This window comes from Vulpes vulpes, chromosome 13 (genome assembly GCF_048418805.1).
Source record: "Vulpes vulpes isolate BD-2025 chromosome 13, VulVul3, whole genome shotgun sequence".
NCBI classification, from domain to species: Eukaryota; Metazoa; Chordata; class Mammalia; order Carnivora; family Canidae; genus Vulpes; species Vulpes vulpes.
In genome coordinates this window covers 72015574-72033287 of record NC_132792.1, presented here as the reverse complement: position 1 = coordinate 72033287, position 17714 = coordinate 72015574, and the positions used below count along the sequence as shown (strand labels likewise).

Genomic DNA, 17714 nt, shown 5'->3' with positions numbered 1-17714 from the left:
AGTACATATACTGCATTACATGATGGTAGGTGCTATGGAGAAAAATCTACAGCAGGGTAAGAAAGGAGGTCTATAGCAGGCAAGAGGGTAGGAGGGGGGGTTGCTATGTGATATACAGTAGCCTGGGAAGGACTCTCTGAAAGCATTTGAGCAGAGACCTGAGGCAGTGAGGATGCAAACCATGTGGGTATTTGGAAGAGAAATACAAAGGATGTGTACGTAGTGTGGTCTAAGGAGTGGCAAGGAAGCAGGCTGAAGAAGAGTGATAGGGAGAGCAATCAGAAATGGGCAGAGGGGTCGCACTGTAGAACTTTATAGGCCTGCTTTTATCTTAAGTGAGATGAAGGCACCAGAAGATTGAGACTGCCTCACTTGGGAGTTTAAATGACCGCTGTGCTGAGAATACACTGCACAGGGGACAAATAAATAGGAAGTTAAGGCAATAATTGAAATGAGTAATAAAGTGGCTCAGACAAGGGCGACAGAGTGAAGGTCTGTAAGAGATGATCAATTTCTGGATATACCATGACGATAAAGCCAACAGGAATAGCTGATGAATAGGTACAGAATGAGAGTGAGTGAGAGAAGTCTGGGAGGCCTACATGGTTTTTTGGCAAAGTGGGTTTATATTCCAGGAAACTCTGCCACTTAACTGTGTGACCAAGGCAATTTACTTATCACATCTGCCTCAGTTTCTCCATCTGTGAATTGGGGATAATAACAGTACTTGTCTAGTATGACTGTAGTGAAGAATATATGTCAAAAAAAAAAAAAAAGAGTACTCTCCACTTTATAAACACTAAGTAAGTACTGCTGTCATGGTCATCATTATTAGCTTGCTTGTGAAAAGATGGAGGTACACTATGAACAGATTTGGGGAGCAGGATGGAGATCAGGAATTCTGTTTTGAACATGTTAAGATTCTTACAGACATCCAAGTGAAGACCTTCAACAGGCAGCTGGTCAGGAGATTAGCAGGAAGATCAGGGTTGGAGAAACAGATTTGGGAACTGGCAACACACAGATTGCATGAAAACCTTGAAACTAAAAAAAGATACTTTTAGGGAGGAAATATACAATGAAAGAGTCCCCAGGATTGAGCATCAAGGGACTCAACATTTTAGACATTGAGAAAACAAAGAGGAACCAGTATTCTCCTTCTGGGAGTGGAAACCTGCATGTCAAAGAGAGGGTTCAAGAAGAAATGAGTTATTCAGCTGTTTCAAATGATGCAGAGACGTCTAAGAAATGATCATTGATCACTGGCTTTTATAACACAGAGACACTAACAAACCCTGATAATTAAAAACTATTTTGATACAGTGGGGAATGAAAGACAGGTGGAGTAAACTCATGAAAAAGTAAGAGGAAATGAATTAGAAATAGCAAATATGGACAATTCTTCAAAGGAATGCTGATGCAAAAAGGAACAGAGAAGTAGTAACTATCTAGACAGGAATGTGGGTCAAGTTTGTTGCTGTTTTAAGATGAAAGAAAATATAGCAGTCTTTAATACCAATGGTAATGCGTCACAGGAGAGTAAGTAATAGACGATACGGGAGAGGAATAATTGTTGGAACCAGTCCTTGATTAGGCCAGAGGAGACAGAATACAGCGTCTAAGAAAGGGAAAGGGGAGGCTCAGACAAGACTTACATCACTGGGTTATTAATTCATTTACTCAACATATATTTATTAACCAAATAGTTTGCCCTTGATAACTATTCTAAACGCTAGAGGATACATCAGTAAACAAAATCATATGAGAAAATATATGTAAAGGACTTAGAATAATATGCCTGACACATAGTAGTCACCTGACAAATACCAGCTAAATAAAGATAAACCCCAACTGTGTTCATTCAAATCTCTGACAAAAAATGTAGACCAAGATAGTGCCCTAAAACGTGCCACTAAAGAACTGAAGAGTCTGAATAACAAGCTCTTGAGCTGATAAAATACTTACTTTTGATAATATGTGAACAGGGCTTTAGAATTTAATGAATGCAACTTCTTAATTTTGCAGAAACCAGTTAAAAAGAGAAAGCCAAGCTGACTTGCCCAAAGATAATAAATTAATTCAGTGAAGAACCAAGGACCAAAATTAAAACCCAATTCTCCCACTTCCGACTCTGGTTTTCATTGTAACTTCTTTAATATTTCTCTCTATTTCTCTCTTTTATGAAAAGGCTGAAAATATTAAGATTGCAATCTCTGTCTTCCTTCTACTTCTGCCCAGCCCTTTTCCCCCCTCCAATTTATCATATGCTATTATTTGACTCCTTACTAACTTACTTTAATCAAATTAAAAGCTATAATTGTTGGGATCCCTGGGTGGCTCAGTGGTTTAGCATCTGCCTTCAGCCCAGGGCATGACCCTGGAGCCCCGGGATAGAGTCCTGCATCAGGCTCCCTGCATGGAGCCTGCTTCTCCCTCTGCCTGTGTCTCTGCCTCTCTCTCTCTCCCTCTGTGTGTCTCTCATGAATAAATAAATAAATAAAAATATTTATTTTAAAAAAACTATAATTGTTAAAAGATGTTTTGGGGAAGATACAATATTTTATTTTATTTTATTATTTTATTTTTTTAAGATACAATATTTTAATCATCAAAATTCCAGGTCGTTTCCTATCTACAACACTGTCTGTGCAGCACATATAAAGAAAGTATCACCATGTTGATGTTGACGGTGAGAAACATTTACTGTAATGGACTTTATACATTTTAAAATAAGAGTACTTCAAAAACTAATAAATCGGAACAGAGGATTTTTGTTTCCTAGAAAACCTTCAGGAAATAAATCTATGTTAAAAACCCATTATCAGGACTTTTAGCACCATGAATGGCAGCAGATCCATTCCTTACTTTTAGTATACAGGCCATGTCGAAGATATAGTGAACATGCCAGTTAAACTAAATACTCACTGAAATAAAATTCATTTTCCCTTTTCCTTTCTGCATTTTTTAAGAATTGTTTTTACGAGGATTTAGGACTCCATTCTAATGAATAAGCATTCTACCTCAAACCAAAAGTAGAACTGGAGTCTATCCAACATAAATTAAATAAACATATTCGGGAAACCTAATTATTTTATCTTTAAAGCAGTACCTTGTAGATTTCAAGCTCCAAACTCTAGGTTCTTTTTTTATTTTTTTTTAATTTATTTTATGATAGTCACAGAGAGAGAGAGAGAGAGAGAGAGAGAGAGGCAGAGACACAGGCAGAGGGAGAAGCAGGCTCCATGCACCGGGAGCCCGATGTGGGATTCGATCCCGGGTCTCCAGGATCGCGCCCTGGGCCAAAGGCAGGCGCCAAACCGCTGCGCCACCCAGGGATCCCCAAACTCTAGGTTCTATTACGAGCCGCTTTTCAAGGTTTCGTGGCCTTTTTTTTTTTTTTTTGAGCCCCAGAACATCCTCCAACTTGTAGCTAAGATCTTCCCCTCTGACAATTACTATTCCACCTCCTTTTTTTCTTAGCCTATCCTCAAACCCCAAAGGCCGTCCGTCTACACTGGGGCACTTGTGTTAATCGTGCACCGCTCCAACCCCGAGTCGCTAAGAGGAGCCCGTCTCAGACACTACCGCGGCAGCAGCAGCAAGGATGCGGAAGTAAACATTTCCCTCGAAAATCCATCTTCCATTTCCATTCAGTAGTACACGCGACCAGCCCAGTCGGGACTGTCTTACACATCCGGGTTTTAACTCCGTTTTCACGCCTTCTAACCGAGTAGCCAGGCCGCTCCGGCACTGAGAGCACAACCAAGTCCTCCACGCTCCAAACCACCTTCAAGGCCGAACTGGTCTCTCTGGGGACGCTGCCTGGACCGTCTCAACGACTAGCACACACCAAGCCCTGCCTGCCTTGTCCGCGCCCAGCAGGGGGTCCAGCTCCCGCCTCCCTGGCTCCGTGCACCTGCCTCCTCCCCACCCTGCTGCAGCAGCCGCGGGCCGAGCCCGGCTTGAAGGCTCAAGACCGCCGGGACCAAGGGCAGCGCCCGCGGCTTACAAAGCAGCTGTCCCCGGACACCAGTCACGGTGCACGACAGGGCTGCAGGACACAGCAGCCCCGGGGAGCAGGCGCCAGCCGACGTCCCCGTTCTGCAGACTGTCACGGGGGCGGCCCCGAAGGGCTCGGTCGCTGGCCCGGATCCCGCAGGTAGCGAAGGAGCGTCACACCCGGACTCCAAGCCTGGCGCGTCTGGAAGCCGCCTCAACCACCCATCTCCGCTGCCTGCCGGGTACACGCGCCCGTCGTCACCGCGAGGCTCGACTCGGATCCGGGAAGAAGGTCGCCGGGCCGGCCCCGAGGCCCCTGCCCACGTCGCGACGACCCTGCCCCGCCGCCCAGGCCGAGGCCAAGCGGGGTTCTGGGGCGCGGGGGGGTGGGGGTGGGGGATGCGCGGCGGGTGAACCGGCTCGTTGTGACCCAGGCATGGCCAGCCCTCCCCGCCTCGCCGCCGCCCGGCCTTACACCGAGCACCGGGGAGCCCGGCCCGCCCGCCCCGGGTCCCGCGGGGGACTCCGGGGGCTGCCCGCCCCCGCCGCCGCCCCCCCCCGGAACCCGGAGCGCGGCCTGGGCGTTCCGAGCCCCGCGCCACTTGACGAGGGACGCGCGCCCGGCGGGGAGGAGCGCGGGGAGGCCGAGGTGAGCACCGACGCACCTCGGGGGCGAGGGAGCGGGGAGGGCAGACGCGGCTCGCTCTCACCCTCGGTGGCTCAGCGACCCAGGCAAGAGGAGAAATTTCAGCAGCCGGCTTCCCCGCCGAGCAACCGGTGAAGAACAAGACGAAGCGCGGCTGCAGCCCGGACAGCGTAGAGCGTGACACCGCCTTCGCCCCGCCCCTTCCCGTGGGCGCCCGGAGCCACTTCCGGCGGCGGCTTCTCGGCGCCCTCCAGGCTCGAGCGGCCCGGGGCGGGTTCCTCGTCCGTGACATCCCCTCGGGCGCGCCGGCCAGACCCCGTTGGGGCCTCCAGGAGCGGAGCAGAGGTCCGGGCGGCCGGTGCCGGGCTGCTCCGCGCAGGGCTTCCTGCACGGAGGTAAAATGTGCTGCGAGAAGTGGAGCCGCGTGGCCGACATGTTTCTCTTCGTCGAGGACCGGGAGGAGGATGCCGGGATCCTTTGCCTCTGCTCCAGGGCGTTTGTGGAGTAAGTCGAGGCCTGTTCCCCTTCATTCCTGGCACAGTTGTTTCCCCAGAAGCGCGGGCCTTGCGGACGACTCGGAATTGGGATCCCCGCCCCGAGTGTAAGCTTTGGGCAGGGGGATGTTTCAGGGACAGCCCCGGACCTCAGGAGAGGTCGCCCATTGCCACCAAGTGCAACACTGCATCTGCCCGTGGGCTGCTGTGGGGAGACGTGGTAGCTGGTTTATTCCGCTTTATTCCGGGGGGGGCGGGGGGCATGTTAAAATCAGGCGAATGAAACGTAAGATGAAACCTTAGTGGGTGTGACGTCACAGGTTGAAGGCTTTCAGGGGCCTTGTTGGTTGACATTTTTTAAGACCTTAAGTCTTAGTAAAGCGCAGATGCGCCTAGAAAGAGCTTCTGATTACCCGAGATAAAAGACTGCATTATAATCACATCAGTTTTGGAGCTGTGTTTTTGGAAAATATGTGTTTGAGGTAAAAAAAAAAAAAAATCGCCCTGCATGGAAGAGAACCAGGGAATAGGGAAAAAAACGGACTCAAGGATTGGAGTCCAGGGGAGGCTTTCTTTGTCTTAGGTGTGTAAGTTTAGCCTCTTGGATCTTTATTTCTTTTTTTTTTAATTATTTTTATTTATTTATGATAGTCACAGAGAGAGAGAGAGAGAGGCAGAGACACAGGCAGAGGGAGAAGCAGGCTCCATGCACCGGGAGCCGGACGTGGGACTCGATCCCAGGTCTCCAGGATCGCGCCCTGGGCCAAAGGCAGGCGCCAAACCGCTGCGCCACCCAGGGATCCCCTGGATCTTTATTTCATCCCTAAAACAGGCATATCGACCCCCCAGTAATCGCACAGGCTGATGGTTAGATTCAACTTGTGGAAGCGAATTTTGTGTGCTAGACTTTTAATAGAGGTTACCGTGGTAGAATTTTTTTTTTTTTTTTTTTTTACCGTGGTAGAATTTAAGTGAGAAGGCATTCTTGCTGTGGGTCGTGCTTTGTGGAGTATTTGGAAAATTGACCCAAAGGGAAATTAAACGCTGTCTTTATAAAAAGCATTTGTCGCCTTTGTAAGTATACCTGCGTACATTCATCCCACAAATGTCTCTTGTGCTTCCTTGTATAAGGTGCACTGGTAGGCACCCGGGTGCAGGACACAGCCCTCCCTACACCCTTTGAGTTTACTTTCTAGCAAAGGAGGTCAATACTAAGACAAGCGTTACGTGAATATTTAGCTAAGTACCGTTTCTAAGTGCTGTGAGAGAGAAGCGCAGCTGTATATATGATAGCAAAAACCTAACGTTTCTCCACAGATCACAGATTTCTTTGAGGAAGTAGCATTTGAAAGGATGTCTAAAGAGTGGGAATAAACTGGGGTATACTTGAGTGGGAGGGAGTGACGGGCAGACTCTATGTAAAAGGAAAAGGAAAAGAAAGCCAAGGCCACACACTTAACTTCTTAGCCTGAAGCTGGGTTGAGTCTTGGGATGGTCTTCAGGAAGCCTCCTTTCCAAAAAGAAGGAGAGGGAACCTAAGTTACAAACTGTAAAAAAGTTGAGAAAAATTGTCTTGCTGGACTCCTGCAAAACAGTAATACTAGGTTTTAATTAAAGCACCTTTATTTTTTTTATTTTTTTGGGGGGGTGTTATGCTATTTTTTTAATAAATTAATTTTTTATTGGTGTTCAATTTACTAACATACAGAATAACACCCAGTGCTCATCCCATCAAGTGTCCCCCCCCAAAGCACCTTTATTTAAAACACACTTGAATTGCCATGCAAATCACCAATTACTTTGAATTTAGTCTTTTTTTTTTTTTTAAGATTTTATTTATTTATTCCTAAGAGACACACAGAGAGAGGCAGAGACACAGGCAGAGGGAGAAACAGGCTCCCTGTGGGGAGCCTAATGTGGGACTCGATCCCAGGACCCCAGGGATCATGACCTGAGCTGGAGGCAGACACTCAACCACTGAGCCACCCAGGTGCCCCTGAATTTAGTCTTTTTGAACTAAAAGGTTCATCTTTTAAATTTCAGATAATTTCTTATGCATTCTTAAGACTTAAAAGCCCTACTTACTTTTAGAAGCTACATTCTGAATTCAAAATAGGTAAAGAGAAAAGAATGGCTTTTAACTTTAGATCATTTAATGCCCAAATTATAACCCTTTAGAACAAAAAGAATGTGATCTTGGAATTATTTCTAATAGTCACTGAGAAGTCTTTGGGACTTGGAGACATGCTATAAGTTCACAGGCTTACTTGTATAACCTTACCTGGTAGGGAAAAGGTCTCTTTCACAGGCTTAAAACAACAGATCAGTTGTTAGCAAAATTCTAGAATAGATTATTAAACGGAAAAAATAGTCCATGTAACAGAAAACAAAAAATGAGCATTAGCATAGGTGCCTAATTCCTTCTCAGTATTCAGTTGATTCTCATACTAAGTAAGGTTATTGTACACCTCTCCTCAAAGGCAGGAAATAAAACCTAATATCATAACTAATTTTTATTACCTAAGGACGTTATATTAACATCCTTAGTCTTATGAGCTGTAGAGTCATAATTCTATTTCATCTGCACATTCAGGTTGCCATACATTATATGTATGAAGAAAACATAATTACAATGTAGTGGAGCTCTTAAAAATAATCTTTATAATGGCTCAGTAGTAACACGAAAAAATACCTTGTGTTAATTAAGATCTGAATATAAAATATCTACACTATTATTATAGCTATGTAAAATTTTGTTATTATGTACGAAGCCTAGAACAGAACATAGGAAAATGCTGAAATGGTAGAGTAGTAGATTTTTTGTTATGAAGTTTTTGTGCTATAAATAACAGGCTTTCATTATTTTATTTTTTTTAAGTAACTCATTTTAAAATAATTTCACACTTGCAAAAATAAGCCAGAAGAAGAGTAAAGAATGGGTTCAAACTTAAAAACAAAAATCCAGAAACAGGTCAAAGAACTCCCATAGTCTCCTCTCCCAGATTCACCTAGTGTTAACAGTTAACTGCATTTGCTTCATCTCTCCCTCTGCATACACACAGATACACGCGTGTGCCTCCCAACACAATCTTTAGTCTTTTTCTGAACCATTTGAGAGCAAGTGGCACACATGATTCCCGATCACTTCTAAAATATTTTCCCTAAAATAAGTGTATTCTCTTTCGTATCCACGGTGGTGGATTTCCCCAGCTTTCCCAGCAGTGTTTCTCGTTTCCTTCTGATCCATGGTTCCTTTTATGTTTCCTTACAACTTGTCAATCTCCTCCTTTTGAAAAATTCCTCACTCGTTCCCTCCCAGTCAAGACCTCAGCATTTTGAAAAATGCAGACCTTACTTCTGTGCTGACCTTTCTTAACTTGGGTCTGCCTGACATTTCAACAGAAACAGGGCAAGCCATGCCTTCTTAGCAGGAATGTCACAGAAGTGATCCTGTGCTTGGTCCTGCATCACTTGAGTCACTTTCTATGGACCCATTCCACCGCTGGTGACATTGACCTCTGTTATCTAATCATGTTTCAGCCTCATAGCTATCCCTGCTATAAAGTCAGTGGTGCCCCTTGTGTGTATTAGTATTTTGGGAGAAAGTACTCCAGCATTACCAATATCCTGTTCCTGCCTGAACCAGCTGCCTCTGAAGGTTGCCAAAGGATAATTCTCTATCTCTGTCATTCTGCTTTTTATTAGTTGGCATTCTGTATGGAGTACTTTCTCTTTTCTCCCCATGTATTTGTTTATTCCTTTATTTACATGGACTCTGTTAACATGGACTCTGGAATGTTTATTGAAGTTCTATCTTATTACTCTCATTTATTTTGATGTTGATACTGTCTCAGTTTTAGCTGGTGGGGGCTCCTTGAGGTGGTTTGTGTATCATTTTGATGTGTCTCTGGCATCCTTTGACCTTCTCCTAATTGTCTGGCACAGAAGGTGACCAGGCTTATTTTTTACCCTCTGTGCTTCAACCTGGAGCTGCTGTTTCTCCAAGGAACCTTGGTTCCTTTTAGCAAAGTATAGTGTTCAGAAACCAAGACCAGAGGGCTCATTATGTTCATTGCTCTACACTCTCTCAGCAGACACAGTCAGTCAGGATGTATTTTACATGCATACATAAATACATGTATGTGTGTGGAAAATCTTGGCTGTCATTATCCTCAGTACCTTTGCTTCACTTATTTTAACCAGTCTTGCAACCGGATTAGTTTTTTCCTGCACCTGACACTTGGTGCCCTGTATCTTTGGGTGCTGGTGGACACACCCTTGATGTCCTCTGTGCAGCTGCTGGTCTCCCGCACCACCTCAACCCCCTCTCCATTGTCTAATGTTCTTGAAGGCAGTGGGCATGCTGCCAAAGCATGTTTGCATTTCATCTGCTGGCCTGTTTGCTGCCCTGCTATATGAGTCATTACCTACTTTATGTTTTATAAAGTATCAAAAAATAAATAGGAGGATAGTGAAATATACCAAGTGTAAAAGAATTTTATTGTGTTCAACTTATTGTGGTTCCATTGTAGAAAAATTAGCTAATACTTGAAGATGGCCTTATGGGACTTCTGATGGAGTTTATTACAGCTGAATTTAATAGTAGGAAGATAATAGCAAAATTTTCTCCCTTTTTTTTTTTAAGATTTTATTTATTTATTCATAAGAGACAGAGAGAGAAGCAGAGACATAGGAAGAGGGAGGAGAAGCAGGCTCCATGCAGAGAGCCCGATGCAGGACTCAATCCTGGGACTCCCGAATCACGCCCTAAGCCAAAGGCAGACGCTCAACCACTGAGCCACTCAGGTGTTCCTTTTCTCCTTTTTTTTTTAAAGTGTTCTGCCAAGTTTATTTGGGTTAAGTAATTTCCAATCTAGCAGATAGAGAAAAAATTTAGAAGTAGTTATGTAAAGAAAAGTTTAATCATTCACTGTTGAGATAGCTGGCTGGCTCATTTGGTGGAGCATGCGACTCTTGACCTTGGGGTCATGAATTTGAGCCCCATGTTAGGCTTAGAGCTTTCCCTAGATGGATAGATACATAGATAAATAGATAAAATGTAAAATTGTTGAGGCTGAATTGTTTTATGTTTCAGTTTGATAAAATATTTAAATAAGAACTTTTTTGGGGTTAGTCCCCAAAACAACTTTTGCTTAGACCAAGAATATCTGTCTACTAGGCATTGGTAATGATACCTTGGCCTATTTGCAAATGGGGTAGGGTCTGCGTGTGGATTTATATGTATGTAAGATAAATCTTTCCACTTTTATGCTCACTTCTTACAGCAAATTTAGAGAACACTTCATTGTTCATGTATTATAAGATCAATTCTTTCCCCATACTAGAACTACCATTTAATTTTAATAATCAATAGTTATAAATGCTTCCCATGTGATATATTTTAAATATTTTACATGTACTATTCTTATAATAATTTCACAAGATACGTATTTTTGTTTCCTGTATATTACAGATGAGGTAAATGTATTAGCAGATTGCTTTTCTGTTCCTTAACCTTTTTAATTAATCTATGCTGCCTTGAACTTGCTTTTTTCTCAAGTTTATAATTTAATATATTTCAGTATTGACTTTTAATTTGCTTTGCAGAGATCGAAAATTGTGCAATTTGGGATTAAAAGGCTACTATGTCAAAGGCAATGGTGACAATGCAGGTAATACAGTATAAAGTGATATGGCCCTTCTTTTGCTCAAAGTGTTATAATGCATTGATTTTAAATATAATTTGTTATAATCATAGTCCTTACCTTTTTTTAATAACATGGCTCTAAAATCCCTATCAAAGCACATCTTTTTTTTCTCTGTAGCTAGTTCATACATGGACTTGAGGTAGCCTCTTTTGCTATAAGTAGCATTCCTTCTTGAGTTGTTGCCATTAGATAAGGCAAGCTGAAATTTGAAGCTTTGAAAAGTAGAGAACATATTTTTTTTTTTCAGCAGAATTTTATTGTGTTGAAAGATAAGCAGAAGCACATTAAAATTTTCAAGAGTGTATTTGAGCTTACATATGCAGCTCTGGCGGTGCCAACTCCCTGCATAGGAGCACCACTTCAGGACAGGAGTTAGGAAAGAGGCTTTTATAGAGAAGATGTAGAAACAAAGCAAGGAAATTACTGATTGGCTGTGGCTTAACCAGTGGCCTCATTTGGGTTGGTTGGTTGTTTGTGATTAGTTGTTTTTAAGTGTTATTTTCTTAGATTTGAGTGCTTTGATTCTGGCTTAGGTTTTTGGTTTTCTTACATAGACAACAAAGGCCTTCAAGCTACCTCAGTCTAATGACCTCCTTGTTTAGATACCTTAAGAATTGTATGGATAAGTTATTCAGGATAAATGCCAAGTGAACATCCATAGTCTTCTGCCTGAAGGAAAGAAGCCACCATCTGGGTTAACTTTTCCAAGTAACAAATAGAATTTGTTAGGTACTTTGAGTTTCATCTGGTTACCTGAAAACTGTCTTACTCTCTCTCTCTCAGACTTCCCTCTATGACCCCATTTGTTCCTTCCACACAGATCTTTTTTGTTTATCTAAATAAAGGGAAAACTAGCAAGAGTTCTAGGCTCAAGTCAGTACAAGTAAAGCGTGTCATGTTACCTTTAAAAATCCTTTAGTTCTTGCAATGATGGAACAAATCACAGTTTCTTCAGTTGATCACTGAATGAAGTATTTGGTTTGTATTTCAATGTAATATACAAATAAGGTTTCTTTTAGACACCAGGGCTCCTGCTGAACATAAAATATGCATACCAGGAAAGGAATATAAAACTTAGCACATTTGTTTTTTCTGTTTGTTCTCCTGTACTTTAATAAGTCCACTGAAAGAAATGGTGAGTGGAATCCTCTTTATTATTTAGATAGATATCTTTTTTTCCCCTCTTTGTTTTAGTAGAATTTATACACAGAGGATGTCTCTTCTTTAGTGTCCATTTTTGCTTTGTAAGATTCACCATTCTATTGCCTATGATCATTTAGCTGGAGTGCAGCTCATCCCTAATTGAATGCTAATGTATAAAGTAATATTTTTTCACATTTTAAACGGTAAATGGAACATTTGAATGGCATTTTCCATTTACTGGTCTGATATGTTATTATATAACTGTATTAATATAAAGCTAAACTTATTTTGTTGTAATAAAACAGGTTTTCTGGGAGAATCAGGGATTTGAAAGATTTGAAAGGATCTTCTAGTACAGTGGATCTCAGACTTTTAATAGCAGAACCCTTTCATTAAATCATCTTTCACACAGAGTCACAGAATATAAATCCCAGTTGTGATTGAAGATTGAAATACCCATGAAGGGCCTAAGGACATACCTTTCACCTCTCTTATTACTAGCTCCTAAAATAACTCCACAAATCATCGTTTTAAATTCACTGATCTAGTTTAGTAATACTGCATATAAGGAATGTAAAAATATGTTTTCCCTGTGGTTTTTCTGCCATGTTCCCTCTTATATCCTCAGTACTTTGCACAGTGCATAGCACAGAGGAGGTGCTCAATAAGTATAAGTTGAATGGGTAGCTGGTGGCAGGCAGAGGCAGACTAGAAGTTATCTCTTGATTCTTAATTGGCTTTTTTTTACTAGTCTATATCACCCCTTAAAAATCATAACATTTACATAACTCTCAGGTTCCTCTTTTGAAAAGAGGATGAGGGGCCTGGGTGACTCAGTTGGTTGAGCATTTGGCTCTTGATTTTGGCTCAGGTCATGATCTCAGGATCCTGGGATGAAGTCTTGACTTGAACTCCCTGCTCAGGGGGGAGTCTGCCTGTCTCCCTCTTCCTTTGCCACTCCCCTTGCTCAGGTGCATTTGTGCTCGCTCTCTGCTTTCTCGCATGTGCAAATAAATAGATAAAAATAAAAAATAAAACAAAATGAGGATGAAAAAACTGGCATCTACATTTTCTCTAAAATGAAGCTAACAAATCCTGTCTGTAGGAGACCACGCTACAGAAGAGGAGGAAGGTGGTACTGCAGAGTCACATGACAGCAAAGGCTTAGGCCTAGATGAAAATGAACTTGATTCTGAAGCTGAACTCATGAGAAGTATGGGACTACCACTTCAGTTTGGTGGGGTATCTGCACATAAGAATTTTGAGGTAAGTATGTTACTTATATTTGTTTCTTCATTTACTTCATAAAATACCACAAAGAATTTTTTTTATCCTGTCTAATATATTCATAAATTAGAGCATTCCACCTCTTTTCAAATGTACATATTTATAAAATTAAAAGTATAAGTTTTGATGTATGTCCGTTTGTGATTTTTCCTCCTAGAAACATAAATAGTAAGATTTAACTTGTTTGTGTAACTAAAAACCCAAGATGGGGATTTGACGATATATTATTTAATTTAATATTTAAAATAGACTTTGATTCTGCTTTCTTTTACAGTTTATGAGGTACATTTTACGTTGTAGTTCTTTATCTTATGTAGGTGTCTATGAATACTAGAAATAAAGTTAAAATAAAAAAGAAAAAGAAAAAACACCAGAAGAAGTACTTAGATGAAATTATGAGAGAATCTTGGAGACAAGATTGTGAAGAAGATGACATACTGGCTTCAGACGATCCATCTTCAGTTGAACAGTATGAGAGTACCAAAACATGTAAACTTAAAACCAAAGAAGACATTGAAACTGAAAATCTTCCTATTGAAAATACATTATCTCCAAAGCTAGAAATTACAGAGAGGTGGGAAAAGTATTGGAATGAATATGGTGGAGGACTATTATGGCAAAGCTGGCAAGAAAAACATTCAGGTCAGACACTATGTTCTGAACCTTGGAACATTCCTGATACAAAGGAGGAATGGGAGCAACATTATAGTCAACTTTATTGGTATTATTTGGAACAGTTTCAGTATTGGGAAGGTCAGGGTTGGACTTTTGATGTCTCACAAACCTGTGAAACAGATACTTGTGGCTCTAAGTTAGAAGTTGACAGTGAGAAAGATGAAAATTGCATGAAGGCAGACGTAATGTCCTTTCCATCTCCATCTGTTACGATTGATAGTGAAAGCTCTAGTTCCAGTGACAAAGAGCATAACGAAATCCTTGGTGGAATTAGTCATATGAGTCTGAATTCAGAGGAAATGGAACAGAGCCAGTTAGATTCTTCAGTAAGTTGTGATGGACATCAGTGGCTAAGTGAAGTCAGCAGCAGCAGAGAATGCCCTGCTTCTGGCCAGAGTGAACCATGCAATAGAGGAACCAAGGACAGCAACTTGTCTGGGAACAGAAGCACAAACCAACCAGCTCCTGGTAAGATAGCCCAAGATTTATCCTACCAAATAACAGGAAAATTAACCTACATTATCCTTAATGGTAGGGTTGCACAATGCCAACTACATTTTATGGTATAATATGATTTAATGCATATATCACAAGTTGTTTATTACCCTTTCATATAAATAATAAGAATATTTGCTTAGGGTTCACAAAAATCTTGTCCTGGGATACCTGGGTGGCTCAGTGGTTGAGCATCTGCCTCAGGCTCAGGGTGTGATCCCAGGGTCCTGGGATCAAGTCCCATATCAGGCTCCTCGCGGGAAGCCTGCTTCTCCCTCTGCCTATGTCTGCGCCTCTCTCTCTCTCTCTCTGTCTCTCATGAATAAAATAAATAAAATCTTTAAAAAAAAAAAGTCTTGTTCCTTCCACTTGTACGCTGATGGCCAGTGAATTAAAACTTGAAACTCCCTCGAGAAATTTAATATAGAGTGAGTGTGGAACTTCTAAAGTTGCTTGGAGCAAATGAATTTATAAGAGCCATATTAGAGAATGGTTCAGAGTACACAATGGACATCAGGCAAATCTGATTAAGTCATATCTGGAATTTATTTCAACACAAATGGAAGTCTTGCTCTGTAGGGAATCTCAACAAGGCATGTTATTAATTTATAATTGGAAGGATTGACTTCAGGATTCTTATAAAATATCCAGGATAAGGAGCTTGAGTGACTCCAGCCTAAGTGATTTAAAACAAAGCAAAACAAAACCTATCATGGAAACTGGTGTCTAAAGAACTAAAGAAAGGAATAAAGAAAGCCAGTGAGCCGCGTGTTAAGAAAAGTCAGAGGTTGGTAAGAATTGCTTTTGCTGGGGACAAGAATTCTAACTGATGGCACTAGGAAAACGAGAGAAAAATTTTTTTTATTTCTGAATTTCCTGAAGGCCACTAAGAATGTCTTCCTGGCATTCTTGATGTTTGTTGTTAAAAAAAATATATTTGTAATATAGGACTTTCTTCTCAGCCTCATTCCTATATGAAGCAAAAGCTTTTGGCCTTTTATTTAACAGTTGGTTTTGCTTTGCTTCTCAGATTGCTGATCTTCATCCAGCTGAGAGGTTCCTTTAGAGAGTTAGTCAATTGCTCTACTTTTTAATTCCTTTTGTCTCTGTGCTTTTCCAATGGAGCTTACTTAGGTATTCTCATTCCTTTCTATTTTGGTGGTGTTATCATATTTTTTTAATAATGTGATTATTTTATATTAGTCTTTTGATATTGTATACTTTCTTGATTACTTTCTATGCTGATTTTGACCATAAAACTTGAAATATGGGTATTGGCCAATGTATTGGCTCCTGTCCTTATTCCTTCATGTTATTCCTTTAATTATCTTTCCTTATCTTCCTATTTTTTGCCTTTGTCAAACATAGTAAACCTCATAGTTTGTACCTTCTGTTGCCTATTTCCTAACTAACATGTATAGATTGGCCATTTCTTTAATTAGGTCCAGTGAGTGTCATCAGGATCAGTCTGGGAATCTAGGTTTTGATTTGTTTTAGATCCTGCCTTGAGATCAAAACACAAGGTATAGGGGCATCTGGGTGGCCCAGTTAGTTAACATATCCCTTCGGTTCAGATCATGATCCAGGGTCCTGGGATTGAACCCTGAGTTGGGCTCCCTGCTCAGGGAGCAGTCTGCTTCTCCCTCTCCCTCTTCCTCCGCCCCACATCCCCCATGGGCACGCTGTCTTTCTCTCGAGTAAATAAATCTTAAAAAAAAATTACACAAGGTATATATCACATTTCTATGTAAGTATGCTTTCTACTATTAATGGTTGGGTACTCTCCTGAAATAGTCTATGCCCACACACTTAAAACTTCCCACTATATCTACACTGCAGATAGTTCTTCATTGCCAGTCCCACTTACTGGCTTCATGCCAGTCTGAAGAAAAACAGGTGCCTCAGTTGGAGCTCCCACAAGTTAAAAATATTCTTTTAAAATGGTGGTGTTTACCCTACTGTTACTTTTGATTTAAGAGCTATATTAGAGATAATTTATTTGCTTCTTAATAAGGAGAAATCATTTTTAATCAATGTATTATGCTATCTTCAGCATGATTTAAGTTAAAATCCATCAAAAAGTAGAATGCCTAAGTCACTCACTCAGAAAAGCGTCTGACTCTTGATTTCAGCTCAGGACATGATCTGAGGGTCATGAAATTGAGCCCTGAGTTGGGCTCTGTGCTCAGCAGAGTCTGTTTGAGACTCTCTCTCTCCCTCCCCCTTCCCTCCCTCTAAAATTATTTTTTTTTAAGATTTTATTTATTTATTCATAGACACAGAGAGAGAGGGGCAGAGACACAGACAGAGGGAGAAGCAGGCTCCACGCAGGGAGCCCGATGTGGGACTTGATCCCGGGTCTCCAGGATCACACACCAGGCTGCAGGCAGCGCCAAACCACTGCGCCACCGGGGCTGCCCCCTCCCTCTAAAATTAAAGTTCCATCAAAATGTGGTAACTGTTCAGCTATCACAAAACTAACTGTGGATTAATTTGTGTAGATTTGTTTGGATAGCTATGAAGAAAGAGTTTTAGATTCCTTTTTAAATAGTTAAATGATAGAAACTTTTAAACTCTGATAGACATAGCTACCTTTTTTTATGCTCAGAGTCTACATGGAGATAGACAAAATAGGTAGATGTGGTCTGGCACTGTGCCTGATATGCGTGTAAGTTCATTGCAGAAAAGTGACAAAAATATTTTGATAGCCTTTGCAAAAGGCAGAAGAGTTGTCAGACGAAATATCTGCCACTGCAATATCTCTGCCTCTTTAGATTCACAGGACTCTTCAGAAGCAAGCACAATCAAAGAAAGACTACACCCCAACAGTATTGATGGAGATGAGAGTGAAGAAGATCCACCTGAACGGAAGCCAAGCAAACTCAAGAGGAGGCAAGTTGCATATTACCTCTCTCTCCACAGTGCGGTAGCATAAGCACTTGTGTCCATGAGGGAGTGGCTGTGAAGCACTTGTTATATTACAGTACGGTTAATCCCGTGAGGAGAAAACATGAGATGTATTAGCGAGACCTGGGCCTTGGAACACCTGCAAATCCCAACTCTTACTCTGCCAGTTTCTCATTTCTAGAATGGAACTGATGCTTTTTTAATGAGCTCATTGGGAAGACAAGAGCTAGCATGTAATTATATCTGACAGTAGATATCAATGGATGACAGTTTTAACTGTATTGGTAGATATGGTTTGTCTCAAGGAAGTTCTATTTTTTTTTCCCAAAAGTCTGCACATATATTATCACAGAATTTTAC

General features: G+C 41.4%; 2 protein-coding genes across 15 annotated transcripts in view; one reads left to right on the top strand and one right to left on the bottom strand.

Moving 5' to 3' along the window:
* Nucleotides 1-4844, bottom strand: part of TMEM68 (transmembrane protein 68) — a 98048-nt gene extending 93204 nt beyond the window's left edge. For 5 of the 12 annotated variants that reach the window (XR_011996656.1, XR_011996655.1, XR_011996657.1 and 2 more), the window contains exon 1: nucleotides 4665-4801. The gene's annotated coding sequence lies outside the window, so the exon portion shown is untranslated. Of the gene's footprint in view, nucleotides 1-3585; nucleotides 4332-4664 lie in introns of those variants that run through there. The other 7 variants (XR_011996658.1, XR_011996659.1, XM_026011563.2 and 4 more) reach the window with 5 other exon arrangements.
* Nucleotides 4845-5014: 170 nt separating this feature from the next.
* TGS1 (trimethylguanosine synthase 1) overlaps nucleotides 5015-17714 on the top strand; it is a 40699-nt gene continuing 27999 nt past the window's right edge. For 2 of the 3 annotated variants that reach the window (XM_026011531.2, XM_072734712.1), the window contains exons 1-5: nucleotides 5015-5149; nucleotides 10747-10811; nucleotides 13096-13256; nucleotides 13595-14420; nucleotides 17222-17339. In XM_026011531.2, coding sequence (XP_025867316.2) covers nucleotides 5046-5149; nucleotides 10747-10811; nucleotides 13096-13256; nucleotides 13595-14420; nucleotides 17222-17339 — 1274 coding nt within the window. In that variant the 5' untranslated portion in view covers nucleotides 5015-5045. The remainder of the gene's footprint in view (nucleotides 5150-10746; nucleotides 10812-13095; nucleotides 13257-13594; nucleotides 14421-17221; nucleotides 17340-17714) is intronic. The other variant, XM_072734713.1, reaches the window with a different exon arrangement.